Here is a 19,584-nt window from a genome sequence, read left to right as displayed (position 1 = left end):
TTTGCAGCTAAATGTACAAAAAATAAGGCCAAAAGTTGCAACGAATAGAATCCATCCTTCCAAAGTTTGAAGTCTGTCCAATTACCAGGAAGCACCATGATTGCTCACTTCATAAAAACACTAACACAAACCAGACACACTCACTAATCACCAAATAATTACAAAGTAAATCGTACGTATACTCTTGACTTGAGTAGCTTAAAGGAGAAGAGGAAATACAGTAAAAACACAAAAAACTTAAAATAGTGCGATAATGGGCATATACGATGCGAGTGGCTTGTAGTTCAATTGCTTCAAAATGCTATCAATATTGTTTTGTGTATAAAAAAGAAAATACTGGTATATTGGACTTCCAACCCAACCCCATCCAGTTTTTCAGCCATGAATTGGACTGACCCAAGGTCATGGGCAGGGTAGGCCCAATATTAGAGACCGGGTTGGGTGTGAACCAATACTTTTACGTACAAGTCACCTAATACGTCACACTAGTTCATAGTCCGTTGGTCATGGCAATGTACCACTCCATTCTACCTGGGTTCGAGAATCCCACTTCCCATGGATTAAGAGTAATTTCGAATATCATCGTGTCAAAAACAAATTATTGCATGCAAGGCTATCCATAAAAGAAGACGTAACAAGTGAAAAACCGTAACCAAACTACAAATTCGACCTCAAATGTATCCCTAGTGTTATCCAAGGTCGGATGTACTTACAGCTCTCAACTACCTTTCCTTTTATTAGGGCTTAGAGGCCGAAAAAGCCAAGTTGGCTTTCCCTCTCTTTCTCAAATGTCTCGAAGTACTGATAGATGATCGTGACAGCAAGCAAAATCCCAGTCCCAGAACCAATTGCTCCCATGAAATCTGCCAGAACAGTCAAGGCACCAATGCACAAGCCTCCGAATGCAGCCGCAGTAGGTATGTAGCGGTTTAGTTCCTTCTGTAAGTTTGAATCTCTATGTCCAGGCATCACCATTTGTTGTTCCTGCAGAATTAAGCAACATAAATGTCAATCATTAACCATAAACGTATTAGTTCGTGACGTTAAGTTGTTTGAGAATCATAAATTTAATCCTAGAAATCTCATGTCTTCACATTTACAGTCATGCTATGAGCTCTCCAAAATGTCATTGTTTTTGTAACATCAATTTGAGGGATATCACAAAGAAATCATAGAACTAGGATGAGGAGGAAAAATAATACCTTGAGCTGCTTAGCTACATCTCGGGCTGAAGAACCAGAAACTTCAATCCAAGTTTTTGAGAAGAGTGCACAGGCTGAAAGCATGAACACTAGATAGAACAGAGCATGGAATGGATTGGCTGCCATATCCGCCAAGCTGCAATTAAAACCACATTGACAAAGAAAAAGAACCAATGCTATTAATACATGCTTTCACACACGAAACATGATAAATAATGCCAGGAGATTCTAAGGTTAAGCAACAAAACGTGCTGGATCACCTTCCTGGAGCCGTGATATAGTAGGCAAGACCACCAACTGGAACAGATTGGCCGGAATATTCAGACTCCTGCCACTTTCCAAGAATATTCACGAAGAAATTCCCACTGAACTTCCTGTAAAGCAACTGTACGAAGAAAAAAAGTTTCATGTCAATTAATTAACAACTGCAGTAAAGAGCCTTTAGTTTTTATTGCCTAGTAACTTACTTGAGAGATGAAATAAAGATTGGAGACAAGAGCAGACTGGAGAATGATGGGCATGTTAGAGGTGTAGAAAAGCTTAATAGGATATGATCCTTGCTGTCCACGGGCATTCTTTGATCTCACTGGTAAAACAACACGAAAACCTTGGAAGTAGACGACAATGAGAAAGATCAAGACTGTAGCAAGCAGATTAGTAACATTTGGCAGGTTTTGCCTGTAGAAAGCTTCGCGAAGAGCACGAACTTTGTCGGTCCTGGTGATCAAGAGATGGAACAGTGCAATGATGGCACCTTCAAATTCAGCTCCCCGTCCGCTATTGATAGTTGTAGGGCTAAAGGACTTCCAGATGATGCTTTCACTGCATAATCAAACCAAAAGTCAAGTATGGCAAGACCATAGATTATATATATAATACTAAAAGGTAAAAGAAATACAGGTTTCTAGCGTACCAGATGTTGGTAGCTATAAAAAGGGAGATCCCGGATCCCAAACCATATCCCTTCTGAAGAAGTTCATCTAGGCAAATAACAATAATTGCAGCAAAGCAGAGCTGAACAATGATAAGAATCGCATTCCCGACACCAAGTTGAGCAACACTACCATACATTCCTGAAACCACATAAGCAACAGCCTGACCAACAGCGATGAGGATGGCCAACAACTTTTGTGCCCCATTTCTGCAAATTAGAAGCCGATAAAATTCAAGAGATTAGAATACTAGCAAAGCCACCCGATTAAGTTGTAAGACTCATAACTGAAGGATCATTATCTCAGAGTATCAAGGTAAGGAAGGAACAAGCTGAACAATTATACGTAAACTGCTACTTTACTGATGAAACAAATTAAACCAAGATTATACCAGGAAGTAGGAAGGACCAAAGGAGAACTAAGCATGGTTTGAAAACTAACAAAATACGCAACCTCTAAAGTAAGTTTCTTCATAACATGCAATTAGCGTAGCAAGGCAAAGGAAGGAACAAGCAGAAGTTGAAAAGTACCAAAATATGCAACTCCAAAAACAAAGTTCGTCATATCATTCAATAATCAAAGCAAGGAAAACTGTTTAAAGCAAACAATTAAAGTAAAAATCCTCACAATAGCGCACGATCCTCACGAACATTGTTGTCAACTTCAATGATCTTTGAACCGGCCAAGAGCTGCACGACCATCCCAGATGTCACAATGGGGGTTATACCAAGCTCCATCACAGTCCCACGGCTTGATGCAAGAATAACGCGCATCCAATAAAATGGATCAGCGCCAGTGGTCGAGTGAATGCCATAAAGGGGAAGCTGACTGCACACCAGAAAGATGAACAGGGAAATCACGGTGTATATAATCTTCTCTCTGAAGGGGATCCTTCTGTCAGCGCTTTGAACTTCCGGTAGAAAAGAAAGAAACGGCCTCACCAAATGCAAAACTCGAAAACCTCCTCCCATTTTAAGCACTACAAATTAAGCCGAAAATGTTTAGAACCATAAAATTGATTAAGCAATGGATAACTAAAATCAAGAACAAATTAACAGTACGAAAAAGGAATTCCCCGCCATTTATACAAATTAAACTGCTACCAGCAATCAGTTGCTAACTCCACAAGTTATAGCATAATAAAGGCAGATCAGCTAAGAATTAACTGAAATGCAACGTACGCATAATATAATTTAGCTTCGGATTTTTGAAACGAAAACTACGGGGCCGTTTGGTAACCATTTCGTTAAAGCAAAGTAATAATCGTCGTTAAGCAAAGTAATAATCGGTAATTAACACATATAGGTTCAGATTTCACAGTTTCAAGCGTTGATTTCTTGTTGCATGATGTATAAATCACATAATCTACAATCTAATCGCATCAACTTAAGCAAATCAGTTCAAAATCTCAAATATCCAATTATTTTGTACTAAAATCGCTTGGAAAAACCTCAAGAGATTATCAAAATTCCAGAACGATAATCCAAATTAATCATGTAAAAAAAAAGAGAAAGGTGTTTACCTGAGAGAGCTCCAAACGCAGAGCTAGAGAGAGAGAGAGAGAGAGAGAGAGAGAGAGAGGGAGGGAGGGAGGGAGAGATGCAAATGGATAAGTAGAAGGAGGGAAGGGGAAGGCGACGCCCTGAAAAATCTCACACACAATTGCGACTTAGCCGCCGCGTTATCGTATTTGTCGTGGCGCAGGCACAGTCAGCGTCCCGGCACAACCTTCAATGACGAGTTACGACGACTATGTCAATCGTGCGTCGCCATGTGTGACGTGTTTGTTGATTTTTCTTGTTCCGCTTCGTTTCAGCTCCTGACATTTGATATTTCTTTCTAATTGGGCCTTGTTTAATCTCTTATAGGCCCAATCATGAGGAACCTCTTAGATTAGACACTCTTAGTGCCCCATACGGACAGTCCATATGAGATAAACTTATACAGCACGAGTACGTTGCCACGTTGGCATCACTTGCCATGTAAGTTGTTCTCACGCAATATTACAAAAACATACGGTAGACGTGAAATACACATCCATCAAAAAGAAAGGAAAAATAGGAGTTATACCATATGCCTGGGGTTCCATTAATCCTTCCAAGATCCAACATCTTTACAAGGTGACCATACGAGATTTCGATATTATTATCTCAAAACTAACGGGGGTATTAATCTGACCTGCAAATGCCTATGAGATGGATAACTCCACCCAAAATTGACTGACTACTCACCCGTTTATGGCAATGGGGTCGGTTGCCATCCTAATTCGGAACTACTTAACCTGTACGCACTTCTTCCAGCAGAGAGTTATCCCGCATGTAGGCTTATCAGCCATAGTGTATAAAAGTCAGATGTAAGAACGAAAACGCGCTTCCTTGGCTTACGATGGCAGCTGAAGCTTCGCATTGTTTTTCCAGCTGCAAAACAAACAGCTTTATGTGTTAACCATCTAAGAGAGTGAACAAGGATCATTGGCAAGAAGGTGTCACATTAGGTACCTGAGAAAGTAGTAGTAGAAAAAATCTGCATATAAAGCTGTCTGAACCAGACCGGCGACACAAGCTGCAAAAAAACCATACAAACAGCAGTAAGGCGCCACACCCCCCAAAGTAAATAAGACTATGTAGAGAAAAAAAAAACATTCGTCCTCAATGGTTCTCACATAACTTACCAATCCATCGACTGAAGTGTGGCTCTGTGAAGTAGCGGTAGATCCAGTTGAGAATGTACAATGCATGATAGGCCCTGCAGTATGAAACTTAACTTGTATCCCCAGATTCTTTTCTGAAAAGATGTCACAATCCAAGATGAACTTGGCACACAAATGCGTACAAGTATACGGTATACCATCTACCAATCTAACCTGGTCTAAACTGCTGTATCTGTTTATTTACTAGATTTCAAAATTTTCAGTATATTCAGCCTTCATTCAAGGAAGCAAGAATCAAAATCACACTTCTTTAGTAACCACACACTAACTTGGGGACCAATCTTAAAACCGCGTATGCGTAAAGGAAATTTTATGGTGTGAAGTAGAATATATATTTGCATCGGTGTCTCAGAATCTAACTTCTATACACTATTCCCACTTACCTGAGTCCCAACCATAGAAGTTAGATTCTGAGACATCGACGAGCAAATTCATCTTGTACACAAACGAACAAGCTACCACTAGTAACCAGTTAGAAACCTCTTCACCAATCCAATTGCCTCTTCCCTTCTATCTTTCCTAAGAAGGGCCAACTTCATAACTTTCCGAAACGAAGGAAAGTCATGGTAAGGCCCTCTTTGCCAGAGTCCGGAAAGAAAATTTGCTTCACTAGCAAACAAGTCACATGCTTCATTCGTATATGCTTTCCCGATTACAACCTTCCCCTAAAGTTGAGGTCAGCATCCAATATATGAAATAGCATACACCCTTATAGTTTTTTCCGCAACAAGTATTGCTTTCTCAAATGGCATATGCCTCTCTTATGTGATAAAGTAGCTCTTCATTCTTCAAACCTCATATATTCTCAGATTTTGGCAGAGTTAATGCATACACTGGCAGAGATTTCACTAATGTGTTCATCTTGGTTTAAGATTAAATCTATACAACAGCGACTTAAGGAAACCTATTGAGTAACAAAATCAACTAAACTTCACATCATCAACAGCAATCAAATATTGAAACCTAACCACAAGATATCCTGAGTGTATAGCAAGTTAGGGACGGTACAGAGGAAAGAAATATATTTACCCAAGAAGGAACACATATTGCCCTGTCAAATTGTCCACATTTCCGCTTCGTTGTAGCAAAACTAACTGCGGAATAATAGAAACCGCCTCCAAGTATATCGAAAAAGCCCAGAGGACCTGAAAGTAGTTCCAATTCACCATTACAATCATACCCTGGTTCAGGCAAACCAATTTCAAACGAGACTAGATGCATCCAACAAGTCGAGAATGTCGAAAAATTTGTCTCACCTCTGGAAACATGAACTTCTCATTGACAAGCAGGGCGAGCAAAAAGCAGCCTGCTATAAGAAAATAATGGCGGAATGTATCGAGCTCTTGATCGTAAGAACGCTTCACCATTTTGTGCATCCGCATACACCAAACAATGGCAAGAGAGCTTCCAATAAACACAAGCTTCATCACAGTGTTATACACCGAAATAAAGTCCGTAAACAGGTTCAGGTATCGAGCCAGAAACACCAGCGCATAGAGCTCCTGAGTCTTAAGCGAAATCCCTAATCACAATTAAGCAACAAATCAATTTCCCAAACGCCCAATTCACCAAACTAATAATCGCTAATGCATACAATTTCAAAGGAAATACACTTAAAACTGATCCAATTCCGAACATAAGAAAATCACAAAGTTGCTCTCTTTAACACTAAACAGATCAAAATAAAATCTGGGTTTGCATTACTGGGTAAAGTTTTCTACATTGAGCAAAATTTAGGTGGGAACAAAGAAATTCAATTTTCCATCAAAATTTCCAGCGTTTTCTCAGGAAACAAACAGGGGTTTAGGGAAAATGGAAAATGGAAAGCGAGTAGGGATGAGGTGTGTAACCTGAGCAAGATTTTGTAGCATAGATTTTGAGGAGGAGGACCAGAATACTGGCCAAGTGAGTCATGTCGCCAGTCAATCTGAAGACATTCATGGTCGAAAGCCAAGATTTTGTGCCCTAGATTTCAGCAGGGGAGAGAGAGAGAGAGAGAGAGAGTGTAAGGAAGGAGAGAAGGAGAGTTGAGGTGGCAGGCGGAAACGGCTTCTCCTTTCTACAGACCCTCCACGATGTTCCCCGGAACGAATAAAGAGGGAGTTTGTCAGACATGCAGCTCGGACTTGGTGGAACCATCTCTCGTCCGTCCACGTAATCGTGCCAGCTGGATACACTAATGACGTGGCATCTTTCTTTCTTTGCAGACCCGTTTGACGTACGTTGCGCTCTGTATTAATGAAAACATTTTTGTTCAAACATTCCAAAGTAGTAGTGATATTCGGTGAATGAATTTGATTTAATCTATTTACCATATAAATTTTAAAATTTAAAATAATTTAGTTGTAATAAGTATGATGAGCATCATCATCAATTTAGGATGGTTGGAAAAAAAAAATGCACTCATGCCCGTTCCATGATTATCGATGGCCTCGCCGAGTTGCTGGCAATGAATTCATCTGATTCACCGCCTGCTAAGTGCTGACTAACTTGATTAACCACCAAGTAATGTAATAATTGGACATTACTCCGTTGATTGATTAGATTCAAATGAAGTCATTAATCTGGTTTGAAAATACATATATTGTGCGCTATTGTCCAGGTGTTTTGTATTGACCTACTTGACTCAGTGGCTACAGTTGAAGAATCATGCAATTGTAGGCATTGTTTTTTAGATTGACCTACTTAACACAACATATACATTCACAAGTTGTTGTGAGTGTGAAACCCATGTCACCGTAAATTAAAGAAATTTGAATATATATATATATATAAGGGGTGGATTAGTCTCAACTTAACTTAAATTTAACTTAAGAATGGCTAATTTAACTTAAATTTTATTGAGTTAAATCTCAACTGATCACTCATAAAAAAATATTCATGGGAGAAATTTTTCAACGCAAGGTATTAAATGATGCACCAATATAAATGTGACTTTCTAATGGAAAAAAGATTGGGCTGGGCCTGGTGTGTTAACCCATACATTTCGTTTTTTTTAATTTTGTTTTTACTAGTAATAAGGGCAAAACTAGGAACTTTATTTGTTTTAATAAAAAGAATTGTTATTAGTACTCCAAAAATCTCATTCTACACTCCAAACTTTCTATATTAGGAAAGAAAAATACACTTGTGAGGAGTGTAGGATGAGATTTTCGGAGTGCTAATAACACTTCCCTTAATAAATGATATTATTTATATTAAGGATGTGGGAGAGTAGGCTAAGCTTCACAATAAATAGACAATAATGTGGTTCAAATTCACCTTTGGCGAGAATGAAACCTAAAACCTCTGACTTACAAGTGTAGAGGAATACCATTAAACCGTAGTACTAAGTGGCATAGGCGAACTAGAACTAAAAAACAAAAATCTTGGTTTTGGGTGTCCAAAGAGAATTCAAGAGTGTTTGGGTGTCCAAATAAAAACTCTTTTCTTCACTCCATAATTCATACGTTGATGAGGTAAACTTAATATCAAGAAAACTCCTCTTAAGAATCATACCAAACGTGTGGGTACTTGCACATATACGATGTCGAGTTGATCATAAGACCGTATAATGGACGAGAAAATAACTTCTAGAACAATTCTTGTTATGTAAAATAAAATGTTTAGTATCAAACTTAACATCCAATCGGGGTAACATTTAATCCGTAGCCACCCCTAATAACTTTAATAAAATAAATAAATAAGTGCAAGTTAGCCGTCGCAAAGATTCACTTTGGCATGCAATTGAGTAATCATTACTTACAACAAATTTTGAGGAACTAGTTTGTGTATAGATTAGAGATTGCATCACTCCCTAAACCAAAAAAATATATGAAGCCTTGGAACACATGACGATGTTGTTGTCCCTCCGGAACTAGACATAAAAGGAGCTTTTCCAATAGATAAAAATGATGCTCTCCACCCTTTTCTCCCCACAGTGCAAAATAAATAAAAATAAAAAGTTAAATTAGCCATTCTCTTTATTTAGTATTACAATTTAATGGTATTTCTTTTCATTTATAAGTGAAATGTCTTAGATTTGATTATCGCCAAAGGTGAATTTGAACCAAATTGTTATGGCTAGTCCAATATGAGGCTTAACCTACCCTCTCACCCCTTCATATAGATACTATCGTATGTAGTATAAAAAATTAAAAAGAAAACAAGTTAATCACAACAATTGGCCAAGTGGAAATGTGCGGACAAAAGCTTCCTAAAAAAAATAACATGAGGTCTTGAATTAGATTATTTGTTAGGTGTGAATCTGCTTGATCGTAACGACGGATAAAACGTGCAATTTTCAACTAACCTTCTCTGGGCCTGAAAGAGATGATAATCGTGGTGCAATTCCCAACTTATCTTCTCTAGGCTCAATTGTCCTCCTTTTTAAAAGAAAAATAAATAAAACTAAATAAAAAAAGTTAGGAAGGCTTTAAGCAAAGTCAGCCGCACACTTGATAAACTGCTTTAATCAAAGATTATATATTGGGCCATATATATGTTAACCATGTAACGACAATTCTGCTCCTGCTTTCCATAACGTTTTGTGTATTATGTGCCCCCCTAATCATTTGCTTTGGAAGATAACGAAGTAATTTAATTATTTAATTACTTAAATTGTAATCAAGCACTTTCACTTTGGTGTCATCTGATTGATTTTAAGTTGGTCTAATTATTTATGTTTGAAAATGATTTGCATTTGAGTTCTTAAAGCAGCAGTCAAAGATTCGAAATGCCATGGGAACACGCGGTTTGTAATCTATGGATTTCCTCATCATCTTCTTCTTGTATGTTATGGTAAAATTATTGGTGAAAACATATCCGAAAAGAAGAGATCATTTTGTATTTGTATTGTCGGTCGCACCTCAAAATTCTATTTCCATAAATTTTTTCAAGGGGCCGGTGGTTGAAACAAGAACCAGATTAATGTGCACCCCGCATACAATATATGGTAAGAATTAGATCATCAAACAAAAAGGTCATATGAACATGGACTTCATGTTGCCTTTCAACCGCTTAAAAACCCACCTCTCTCTGCCTTCAAAGCTTGCTTAGCCGGATACACCTTGGCGCAAGGTGGGTCAGCTGATCTCGTCCGAGTTCAAAAATATTCCATAGAAGAGTTGGATGCAGTCCTTAAAATTTTTAGAGGCCCTTGATAATTTTTACAATTGTTCAACGAATTGCCTCTATGGGCACTGGGTAGGATAGTTGCTAGCCTCATGCATTTGTATGTGTTGCTATGGGCATCTGTCGATAAGCACACTGGGTATATGTTGGCATCTGTCTCCATACTTGCTCAAAAGCTATTAACATCAGTTGATATGCACGCTCAAAAACTGTTTGCATCCGTCGGCAGACGTGTAATATAACTTGGCAAATGACCTCAAGACTACCTAAGTTCAATGAAATACCAATTTGCATGCTCAACTTTCCAAAACATGTTGCGCTTTACGTGTTATTCTTGCTGACCCCCTAATAATATTTCCTAGGTTCTTCTTTATTTTTGCTATATATCCATGTAATATGCATCATGATATATATATATATATGTATGTATTTGTTGATTTGTCTCTTGAACTTGTATGCGACTGCCAATTTCCTCTCTGAACTTTAATTTTAGCCAATTACCTCCTTGAACTTTTCAAATTAGCCAATTTCCCCTTTGAACTTTAATTTTGGCCAATTACCCCCCTGAACTTTTATAAATAGCCAATTCACCCTTGGCATTAGATTTTAAAAACTTTCATCCAATTTTTCGTCCTTTTTGCCCTCATATAGTTGTCATGTGTTGTTTCTGTGACAATATTGATGGAAAATTGGATGTAAATTTTTAAAATCTAACGCATGGGGGGGAAATCGGCTATTTATAAAAGTTCCCCTGGGGGGGTAATCGGCTACAATTAAAGTTCAAGGGGGAAGTTGGCTAATTATAAAAATTTAAGAGGGTAATCGGCTAAAATTAAAGTTAAGAGGCAAAATTGATAGCTCAATACAAGTTTAGAGGACAAATTAACAAATATGCCAATATATATTTATTTATTTATGTCATAATACACACAATGCATTATCGGGTGCCTGCAGGCACCACATATTGTGGTCCCGCCCTCCTCTTTTATTTTGTTTCACTTGTGAGAATCCAGAAAGATATCACATGGACCAACCTCACACCAATATTTAAACCAAATATTGAAAATATATCTAAAGTCTTTGGTTTATATTCACCAAGTATTAAAACATGTTCCCTTTGCACCATCCTTCACTAAATACCTTGGTCCCCTCCACTACATCACTCACCGCAATGGGGCCTTATATCATCTAATGTCGTAACAACTTCACCAACATCTCCATAAAATCCCTTACTAATCCACATTTGTATTCGAAGTTTCAAATTCAATTATTCTATTCGCATTAACTTTCAACTTACACCCAAAAGTTCAAGTTCAATTTAATTTTCTCATTATCGCTTGTATCAAAAAAACAATACCCGATACAACTTTTCTTTGTATTTTAGAGGAACATAAAATGTATTAAACAAGCACATTGGTCCCCTCCCCAACCATTATATAAAATCTCAGTGGCTACGAGAATGGAGACTTTGGATTTCATAAGAACTTCAGCAGCTCTGGCCATGGCCCCACTTGTTTTTTTAAGGGGATCATCTGATGACTTTTTCGCTACGATTCATTTTTTTGAGAGTTTAGAAGACTCAGTCGAATGATGTAAATATCTAAATAATCTAGAACCCTACGTCAAATGACGTAAATACCTAAATAATCTAGAGCCCTTCTCTCTCCCTCCCTCTTTCAGACCTCTCGCAGTCGAATTGAGTCAAATGATGTTGTCGAATTGAGTCGATGATGTTAATTGTATCTAGGATATTTCAAGAATAAAAGTGGGTGAATAAAGAGTATTAAGTATTTTTAACTTCCTACCGTGAGTGAAATTATAAAGTGAGTGGGAAAATAGAACAATGGAGTAGGGTCTAGTAACACTATTTAATTATCATATTTGTTTGTAATGTCTAATGAAGTCAAAGGTCCATCAGGACCCCAATATGGTATTACAGTCTGTCCACTGGAAATTACAGTTTGTCTTGCGTTAAAAGATCCCTTGGATGACAAAAGGGGCAGAGAATCCTATATAATTTACCCTTATAGAAGTAGGAAAAAAAAAAATAGTGCTATTCACATTTATATATTTTTTATTTATAACGTACTATTTTTAATTTTAAATTATCCAATAAAATAAATTGAAAAAAGTTAAATAATAAAAATTAATACAAAATTTATGAATAACACCACTCAAAATAAATAATTGCTTGATGGAATATATTTACCTGAAGAGTTTCTATGCATCATTTCTACTTATCATCAAAAGGAAGAGAGAATATCCAAACATGAAATTTGAAGATCTTTGACCAAATTTAGTGAGAGCATCAACAACGAAAATTTTCACGGAAAACATGTTTAAACTTCACGAAAAAACATGTTTAAAGTTTTCATGAGTTTTTTTGGATACTCTTAGCGATGGTATTAAGATAGTTGGTCACTTGCTCTAACAGATTCTTCTATAAAAATAAAAATGAGATAGCGTGAGTTATCGTTTTTTTCCTCTAGTTTTATGTGACTACAAGGAGAAGTTTTTAGGTCTTCCATAACTAGATCATGTGACTGTTTAGTAGATAACACAAAATAGAGTCCATGGAAACAAAAAACATGAAAGACAATGTGTTTTGTGTTTATGACCGTACTATCACGTGATCCGATCATTCAAATTTTAAGAATTTCTCCCACTTATGACATCGCACCTACTTGTCTATTTGTACGTAGGGATTGTGGCTACGTCTCACAATATCACAAAAGAGTTTATTGGACAATGCACAAATTATTATTTAATTCAATCGTAGCCCATCTTTAAGCGTATCGTTAAAAAGACAAAAGTCAATTATAACTCTCTTGAGTCTCGATTCTAACTTCATCCAGTTCGTTCAACCAAATTTTGATAAGAAAACAAGTAAAGCAAGTTTTACCCTAAGTAGTGTAATTGATGAAGTAAACTTCAAAAATTGAAAACAAAACTGCTAAAAATTCTGTGACCCAAATAAGAAGAGTAATATATTTCATGAATATGACTTAAGAATCCCTTTAAATTAGGTTCAATAATTGGAACTGGAAGCCAAATTGAGTCAAAATTACAGTGTCAACTCTAAATCATTCAAAATTTTGAAGGAAAATACCAATTTAAGGTCTCTGCAATTTTCCCACCCGCTATTTTTCAACGGCAGGGGAATTGTTGGCCCCACCCAATTTCAAAATTTTGATACAGAAAAAGTAAATAATTCAAGAAATAAAAAAATAAAAGAGAGTTTGGTCTGCATGCTCAAACAAACGGACTCACCGCTTTATTTGCAATGTGTTCTGTTTGCAGAGGTGTGTCTCTCTGTCTGTCTGTGGCGGATCTCTCTCTCTCTCTCTCTCTCTCAACTCTCAACTCTCACTCTCTCATTTTTCTCACTACCCTCTTGCTGCTGACCTCTCTCTCTCTCTCTCTCTCTCTCTCTCTCTCTAACCATCTCTCTCACTCTAAAGTTGGTTGCTTTGAAAGGGAAAGGGCATCGTGAAGTGCATGTGAAGCTCGGTGGGAGATCTGGGTGGGGGACTTAATGATGCAAACGGTTCACTGCCTTTTCTGATTTCAGGTGATTGGAGTGCTTCCTTCTTTCCCTTTCAGCTTTTCCCCTTCCTTTAATTAGTTTTTCCTCCTTTTGGATGTTACTTCATGTTCTTTCTATCTCAGCCTTATGTTAATTCTCTCCCATTTTTCCAAAAAGTTAGCCTCTTTAGGGTTTTAGGGCAACAGCCATGGTGTTTTGATTGCTTCTGAGCTTTCTCCAAATGGGTTTTTTTTAGTTGGAGCTGTGTTTTTTGGTGGCTGTTTCTGTTTGTTCTGGGGTTCCATTTGGGTGGGATGCTTTAAAGTTTATGTCTTTGTTGCTGTTTTGATGAGCTGAGGGGATTACTGAGTTGTTCGTCCGGGTGTCGCTGTTGGGTTCGTTGCCTTTCAGCGAGAAATTATGTGTTTTGAGGGGTTTGCTGTGTGTGGAGGGGATGGCGGCGTGATCATTCAAAATGGTGTTGTTTAATTTGAAATCGAATATTATTTTCGTGTTGGAGGATCTTTGATTGATTGAATTTTGGCGGCTTTTCCGAACAGTTAGTGGGGGGATAGCATTGGTGTACATTGAGGGATTTTTGTTGCTTTTATGCTGCCATTGTTGCGGAGATTCGGCTGGTATTAAGTAATCATGCGAAACGTGTTTGTTTGTTTCATTAATTCAAAAGAGATTCTGCTATCGGACACGTTGACGGTCTGATCATGACCAGGGCTGTTCGAGATAGGATACTCAAGGATGCGAATGGTGATATTAGTGATCATCTGCGCAACCACATTCATTTGACAAATTGCATTCACTTGAAGAACCATATGCACAAGCGAAGCCCCATATTGGCTGACAGGTCACTTATGAGGGACCTTGTCGTCCTTCAGAGGTCGCGATCTCTCAGGGACCCTTCTGCCAGTCCTCCCTCATGGCATTCGCCTTCCATTCTTGACATGCTTTCCAGAAAAGGTGAAAATGATGCCTTGGTGCGTGAGGGGAGGAGGTCAGTTGGAAGTGAGTATCGAAGGGAAGCCAGGAGGTTATCGGTAGGTTCTCCACCTTTGGCAAGTTTAGTGTCACCAAAAGTTGCTCCGCGCGAGGCTAATGATGGTACTGGCGGTGTGGCCGGAATCAGTGAACATGGCAGCAAGAGTGGAGTTAAGGATGGTAGGAAAATTAAGAGAGAAGAATCTAGTCAGAAGAGTAATAGGAGTAATATTTTGGGTGACAATGAGGAACCTCCGCAAGACCAGGATGATAACGATTTGACTCATGACGCTCTTTCTGGAAATTCAGAATCCAAAAGTAGAAAAAGTAAACAAAAGGGAAAGCTCACTCAAGGTGCTCAAATGAAGACTCTCTCTGAGCAGTTGAATGATGTTAGGATGGATACTGATGATGTACCGTCCTCTAATATCCACCTACCTGGAAGACGGTCCCAACAGGAAAGAATCGCTGAGGAACCAGAGATCTGCGTTCGGGGATATTGCAGTGGACTAAGTAGGGTAAAAAGGCGGAGATTCCGTGGTGCAAGAAGAAGTCGTGATTCTGTAGCTTCCAGAGACTTTGGAGCTCAAAATGGTTTATCTGTGGCTTCCAATTCATTAGCTCAAGGGTCAGCTCACCGAAAGTATCACATGGAACAGGGAGCAGATGAGTATGGTGAGCAAAATGTCACAAGGGCTCCTAGAAATGGGTGTGGGATTCCATGGAATTGGTCGAGAATCCATCATAGAGGTAAAACATTCCTCGACAATGCTGGAAGGAGCTTTTCTTGTGGTTTATCTGATTCAAGATTTAAGAAGGGTGGTCTGGCTGCCCACGGTAGAGATATTTCTGACATGCCCGTGACATCTGACAACTCGAGCATTTCTACTAAATCTGAATCTGAGGCACTGCCTTTACTAGTTGAAGCATCTGGATCACAGGCAAGCTCTGACAATGCTGGTTGGGTACATGACTATTCTGGTGAACTTGGTATTTATGCTGATAATTTATTGAAGCATGATGTCGGTTCTGACTATGCTTCCGAAGCTAGATCTGGTGATCACCGCAAATTAAGGGGGCACCGCCGGCGTAGGCACCAAAATCTGACACAAAAGTACATGCCCAGAGCCTTTAGAGATCTTGTGGGCCAGAATTTGGTGGCACAAGCTCTTTCAAATGCTGTCATGAAAAAGAAAGTTGGGTTGCTATACGTGTTCTATGGTCCTCATGGCACAGGGAAAACCTCATGTGCTCGCATATTTGCTAGAGCTCTAAATTGCCATTCTGTCGATCATACCAAGCCTTGTGGCTTTTGCAAGTCTTGCATCGCACATGATATGGGCAAGAGTAGAAATATAAGGGAAGTTGGGCCTGTTAGTAACTTCAACTTCGAGAGCATTGTGGACCTACTTGACAATATGATTGTTTCCCAGCTGCCATCACAGTACAGAGTGTTCATCTTTGATGATTGTGATACGTTGTCTGCTGAGTGTTGGAGTGCCATATTGAAGGTCATTGATCAAGCACCCAGACATGTGGTTTTTGTCCTTGTCTGTTCAAGTCTTGATGTTTTACCTCACATAATCATATCCAGGTGTCAAAAGTTCTTTTTCCCTAAGCTAAAGGATGCGGATATTATTTACAGTTTGCAATGGATTGCAACCAAAGAAGATCTAGAAATTGATACGGATGCACTGAAACTTATTTCGTCAAGGTCGGATGGTTCATTGAGGGATGCTGAGATGACTCTAGAGCAACTGAGTTTGCTTGGCCAGCGAATCTCCGTTCCTCTTGTTCAGGAACTGGTAAGTTCTTCGCTGTTCTTTCCTGTTCCTCCAGAATCGCTATGGTTTACATGTAATTATATATAATGCCTCAATGCTGATTAAAATGCTCGAGCAATTGCGTCTTGGTTGAGGATCCCTATTTTCTGTGTTACTGTTCCCAGCACTTTATTTTTCTGTCATTTCTTGAAATGGGATGTTTTAAGTTTTCTTCTTTTAGATTATTAGCAAGCGAGCAGTGCCGCTTAAGTATCCCTTTGTGGTATAAATATTAAGCTGCTGCATTTTCTGCACCTCTTTGCCTAAATGTTTTCTTATCACAGTTGCTCGTAACAAATTCCTTTTGTATTCCTTCCTATTTTTGCTTCCTGTATGGCGTTACATGTAATATGCAATTTCCATATAAAGATAGAGGAATGCTTTTGAAACCAGCATGATATCGTAATACAATTACGTTTGCTCTTGTTACTTTAGATGGACTACCTGAAGATTTTGACTATGTTTTGCAGGTCGGGCTTATCTCTGATGAGAAATTGATAGATCTTCTTGATTTAGCATTATCGGCAGACACAGTTAATACTGTGAAGAATTTGAGAATGATAATGGAAACTGGTGTTGATCCATTAGCCTTGATGTCACAACTAGCAACGGTAATTACAGATATACTTGCTGGCAGCTATGATTATAGAAAAGAAAGGCGTAGAAGGAAGTTCTTTCATAACCAACCATGTGAGTTGAAAAATTTACTAGATTAATTGAGTAATCCATTTTTTCATTAATAAATTATGTCAACGATGTTCATATTCTGTTTCCAAATATCTGTAACTGTGCATTTCATACAAGTCATTTTTCTTCCTTCAGTCTTCACCGCAATTTTAACGTGCTTGAACCACTTTTGGTTATGTGCTATGCCCCTATGGAAACCGCCTTAAATAGACATTGAAAACCCTTGCCCTTTGAAATCAAATGGCTAATTCCTGTTGATTCTTGCCTTTTTTGTGACACTTTTTTAGTCAACTGAAAAACGAATTAACTGGTTGCAGTATCGAAGGAAGACATGGAGAAATTGCGTCAAGCTTTGAAAACTTTATCTGAGGCTGAGAAACAATTGAGGATGTCAAATGACAAGTTAACATGGCTAACAGCTGCACTACTCCAACTTGCTCCTGATCAACAGTATATGCTGCCTAGTTATTCTGGAGACGCAAGTTTCTTTCACAGTCCCTTGGCCTTAAATAATGTGGGCAGAAGGAATGCGGTCAGGAAAGATAGTGAACAAGGTGGGATGCCAAAGTATGAGAAAGGTCTGCCAACTAATGTTAGAAATTCTGTAAGTTCTGGGAAAGGTATGATTTCAGATAGAAAACGTCATGCTGCGTCGGGTATGGCTTCTCAACAGACGGCCACAGGCTCTGCTGAAATGGTCAGGGTAAATGGGAAGCAAGTCCATGGTAAAAGCCATAAAGAAATTGAAGAAATTTGGTTGGAGGTGCTTGAGAAAATTCCGTATAATCGAATTAAAGAATTTTTGTACCAAGAAGGGAAGCTGACCTCAGTCAGTTTTGGTGCAGGTATGCAATAACATATCTACTTATAAACGTGTGCATACACACATTTATCCTTTCGTGATTTATGTCAGTCACCTACGAAATACCGGTAGCAGTGGTTTGTAGGGTTTGGGTTATGGACCCTTAGACATGGACACAAAGTTGAATTAAGTACATGACATTTTATCTTTCATAAACTTGCCAAGAACTCTCAATTTGCTCCGATGCCACTACTTTTCTGTAATGAGATAATTATATGCTTAAAGTGAATTGATCATAACTATTCTAATCAAATATCAAAACATTAGTAATCCTTTGACATGTTTCCCTTCTTTTGCAGCTCCCACTGCGCAGTTGATGTTTTCTTCGCACATGACTAAATCTACCGCTGAGAAGTTCAGAACGCAGATTTTGCAGGCATTTGAGATTGTTCTAGGGTCTCCCCTGACAATTGAAATTAGATGTGAATCAAAAAGAAATAGTAAAGAATGGGCTCAGATGCCTATTATTATACCAGCTTCAAAGGATGGTTCATCCCATACTAGAGATGAAAATGCAGTCACCACTGATGCCCAGCTCGTGGCCCATGATACCCGTGAATTGGGCACGAGTGAAATTGTTGAAGTAGCTGCTTCTCCTAGGGAAAGCAAGGGTGGCGGTCAAATGCATAACCAAAAGAAATCAACCATGGCGATAATTCCAGAAAAACAACAAAGTCAGAATCAAAGCATTGTCAGGAGCAAGGTGTCCCTTGCACATGTAATTCAGCAGTCAGAGTCGCAACGCAGTGGATGGTCTCAACACAAAGCTGTTTCTATTGCTGAAAAGCTCGAACAAGATAATTTGTAAGTAACGCAATTCCATTTGCTTCATCTTCTCGTTTCAAGTAACTTGTAAGTGAGGACATATAGTTGGTTATACAAGGTTATTTCATAAGCTTCAATATCTTATGCTCTTTTTATTTGAAATCGTACTGATTCTTTCCAAACCACAGGAGACTGGAATCTCGATCGAGAAGTTTGCTTTGCTGGAAAGCATCTAGAGTAACTCGTCGAAGGGTAATTTTTCTAAAATCTCACAGTAATCTTGCAATGAAATTTCTGAGCAGGTTGACATTGCTCGCGACATAATATGCAAGGCCCGGGCCTTACTCGTCATTTTTAGACCTGAAGTTTACTCCTCATGCCATACAACTTAGATATACAATTCTATGAAAACGCCGTTGATGGAGAAAATGAATACTAACTAAACACTACTTATACAATGCTCGGGTCTATCGTTGCATCATTTTTAATCGCCATGGTGGTCGATTTGAAGATGAAACTTACGAATGTGTTTCACATGCAGCTTTCGCGGTTGAAGATAAGGGCACGAAGACCGCATTCGTTACTGAAGCTTGTGTCCTGCGGAAAGTGTGTGTCTTCAAGGTCTCCAAGGGTAGCATAAGATAGAAATAGTTTTGGCTATAGCTATAAAGGGTCTATACAACCTCATCTGCATTTCTTGTATTTAGCCATTTTCATTCAGTTCACTAGCTCAATTTATTTCCCTTACATTGAATAAAAGTGATATTTCATGAAAAGATGTAGGGAAACGGTTTTTTTTTTACTTCAAACTTATGCAAGTTTCGATTTACTCTTACTATTCCTTCCTCGAGTACTACTATGCAGACCAATTTTTTAGACAAAATTGCTAAGAGGACTCTTCATGAACTTTCCGTTGTTTTACTGTTTAACATCAATTTTCATGCCAACCTTATAAAACAATGTGCCAAAAGC

General features: G+C 38.4%; 3 protein-coding genes across 5 annotated transcripts; 1 reads left to right on the top strand and 2 right to left on the bottom strand.

Annotated features, from left to right (window-relative positions):
- Positions 1 to 536: 536 nt before the first annotated feature.
- On the bottom strand, positions 537 to 3,801 carry LOC103944055 (protein transport protein Sec61 subunit alpha). The gene is made up of 7 exons (XM_009354448.3): positions 3,657 to 3,801; positions 2,762 to 3,113; positions 2,116 to 2,343; positions 1,670 to 2,024; positions 1,463 to 1,587; positions 1,203 to 1,338; positions 537 to 984 (listed from the first exon to the last, which is right to left on the bottom strand). The coding sequence occupies exons 2-7, from the start codon at positions 3,103 to 3,105 to the stop codon at positions 745 to 747; spliced, it is 1,428 nt and encodes a 475-aa protein (XP_009352723.1). The 5' UTR covers positions 3,106 to 3,113; positions 3,657 to 3,801; the 3' UTR covers positions 537 to 744.
- On the bottom strand, positions 3,715 to 6,912 carry LOC103944231 (ER lumen protein-retaining receptor A-like). Of its 3 annotated transcripts, none has more exons than XM_048591163.1 (6): positions 6,695 to 6,912; positions 6,101 to 6,366; positions 5,874 to 6,025; positions 4,806 to 4,879; positions 4,633 to 4,696; positions 3,715 to 4,551 (listed from the first exon to the last, which is right to left on the bottom strand). In XM_048591163.1, exons 1-6 carry the CDS (start codon positions 6,783 to 6,785, stop codon positions 4,515 to 4,517), a joined length of 684 nt encoding a protein of 227 aa, XP_048447120.1. In that variant the 5' UTR covers positions 6,786 to 6,912; the 3' UTR covers positions 3,715 to 4,514. The 3 variants fall into 3 exon arrangements, 2 of the variants coding, with proteins under 2 accessions (XP_048447120.1, XP_018502187.2); XM_018646671.2 differs by having other exon boundaries at positions 5,874 to 5,989; XR_007260801.1 differs by lacking the exon at positions 3,715 to 4,551 and having other exon boundaries at positions 4,806 to 4,918.
- A 6,305-nt stretch (positions 6,913 to 13,217) lies between these two features.
- LOC103944054 (protein STICHEL-like 3) lies at positions 13,218 to 19,447 on the top strand. The gene is made up of 6 exons (XM_009354447.3): positions 13,218 to 16,280; positions 16,769 to 16,988; positions 17,303 to 17,830; positions 18,147 to 18,651; positions 18,801 to 18,864; positions 19,154 to 19,447. The coding sequence occupies exons 1-6, from the start codon at positions 14,205 to 14,207 to the stop codon at positions 19,250 to 19,252; spliced, it is 3,492 nt and encodes a 1,163-aa protein (XP_009352722.2). The 5' UTR covers positions 13,218 to 14,204; the 3' UTR covers positions 19,253 to 19,447.
- The last annotated feature ends 137 nt before the right edge of the window (positions 19,448 to 19,584 follow it).

Source organism: the organism of the source record quoted next, unplaced genomic scaffold, assembly GCF_019419815.1.
Source record: "Pyrus x bretschneideri cultivar Hongxiangsu unplaced genomic scaffold, Pyrus_bretschneideri_v1 Contig33, whole genome shotgun sequence".
In the NCBI taxonomy this organism is placed as follows: domain Eukaryota; kingdom Viridiplantae; phylum Streptophyta; class Magnoliopsida; order Rosales; family Rosaceae; genus Pyrus; species Pyrus x bretschneideri.
Note: the sequence above shows the minus strand (reverse complement) of the source record. Positions and strands in the feature narration are given on the sequence as shown.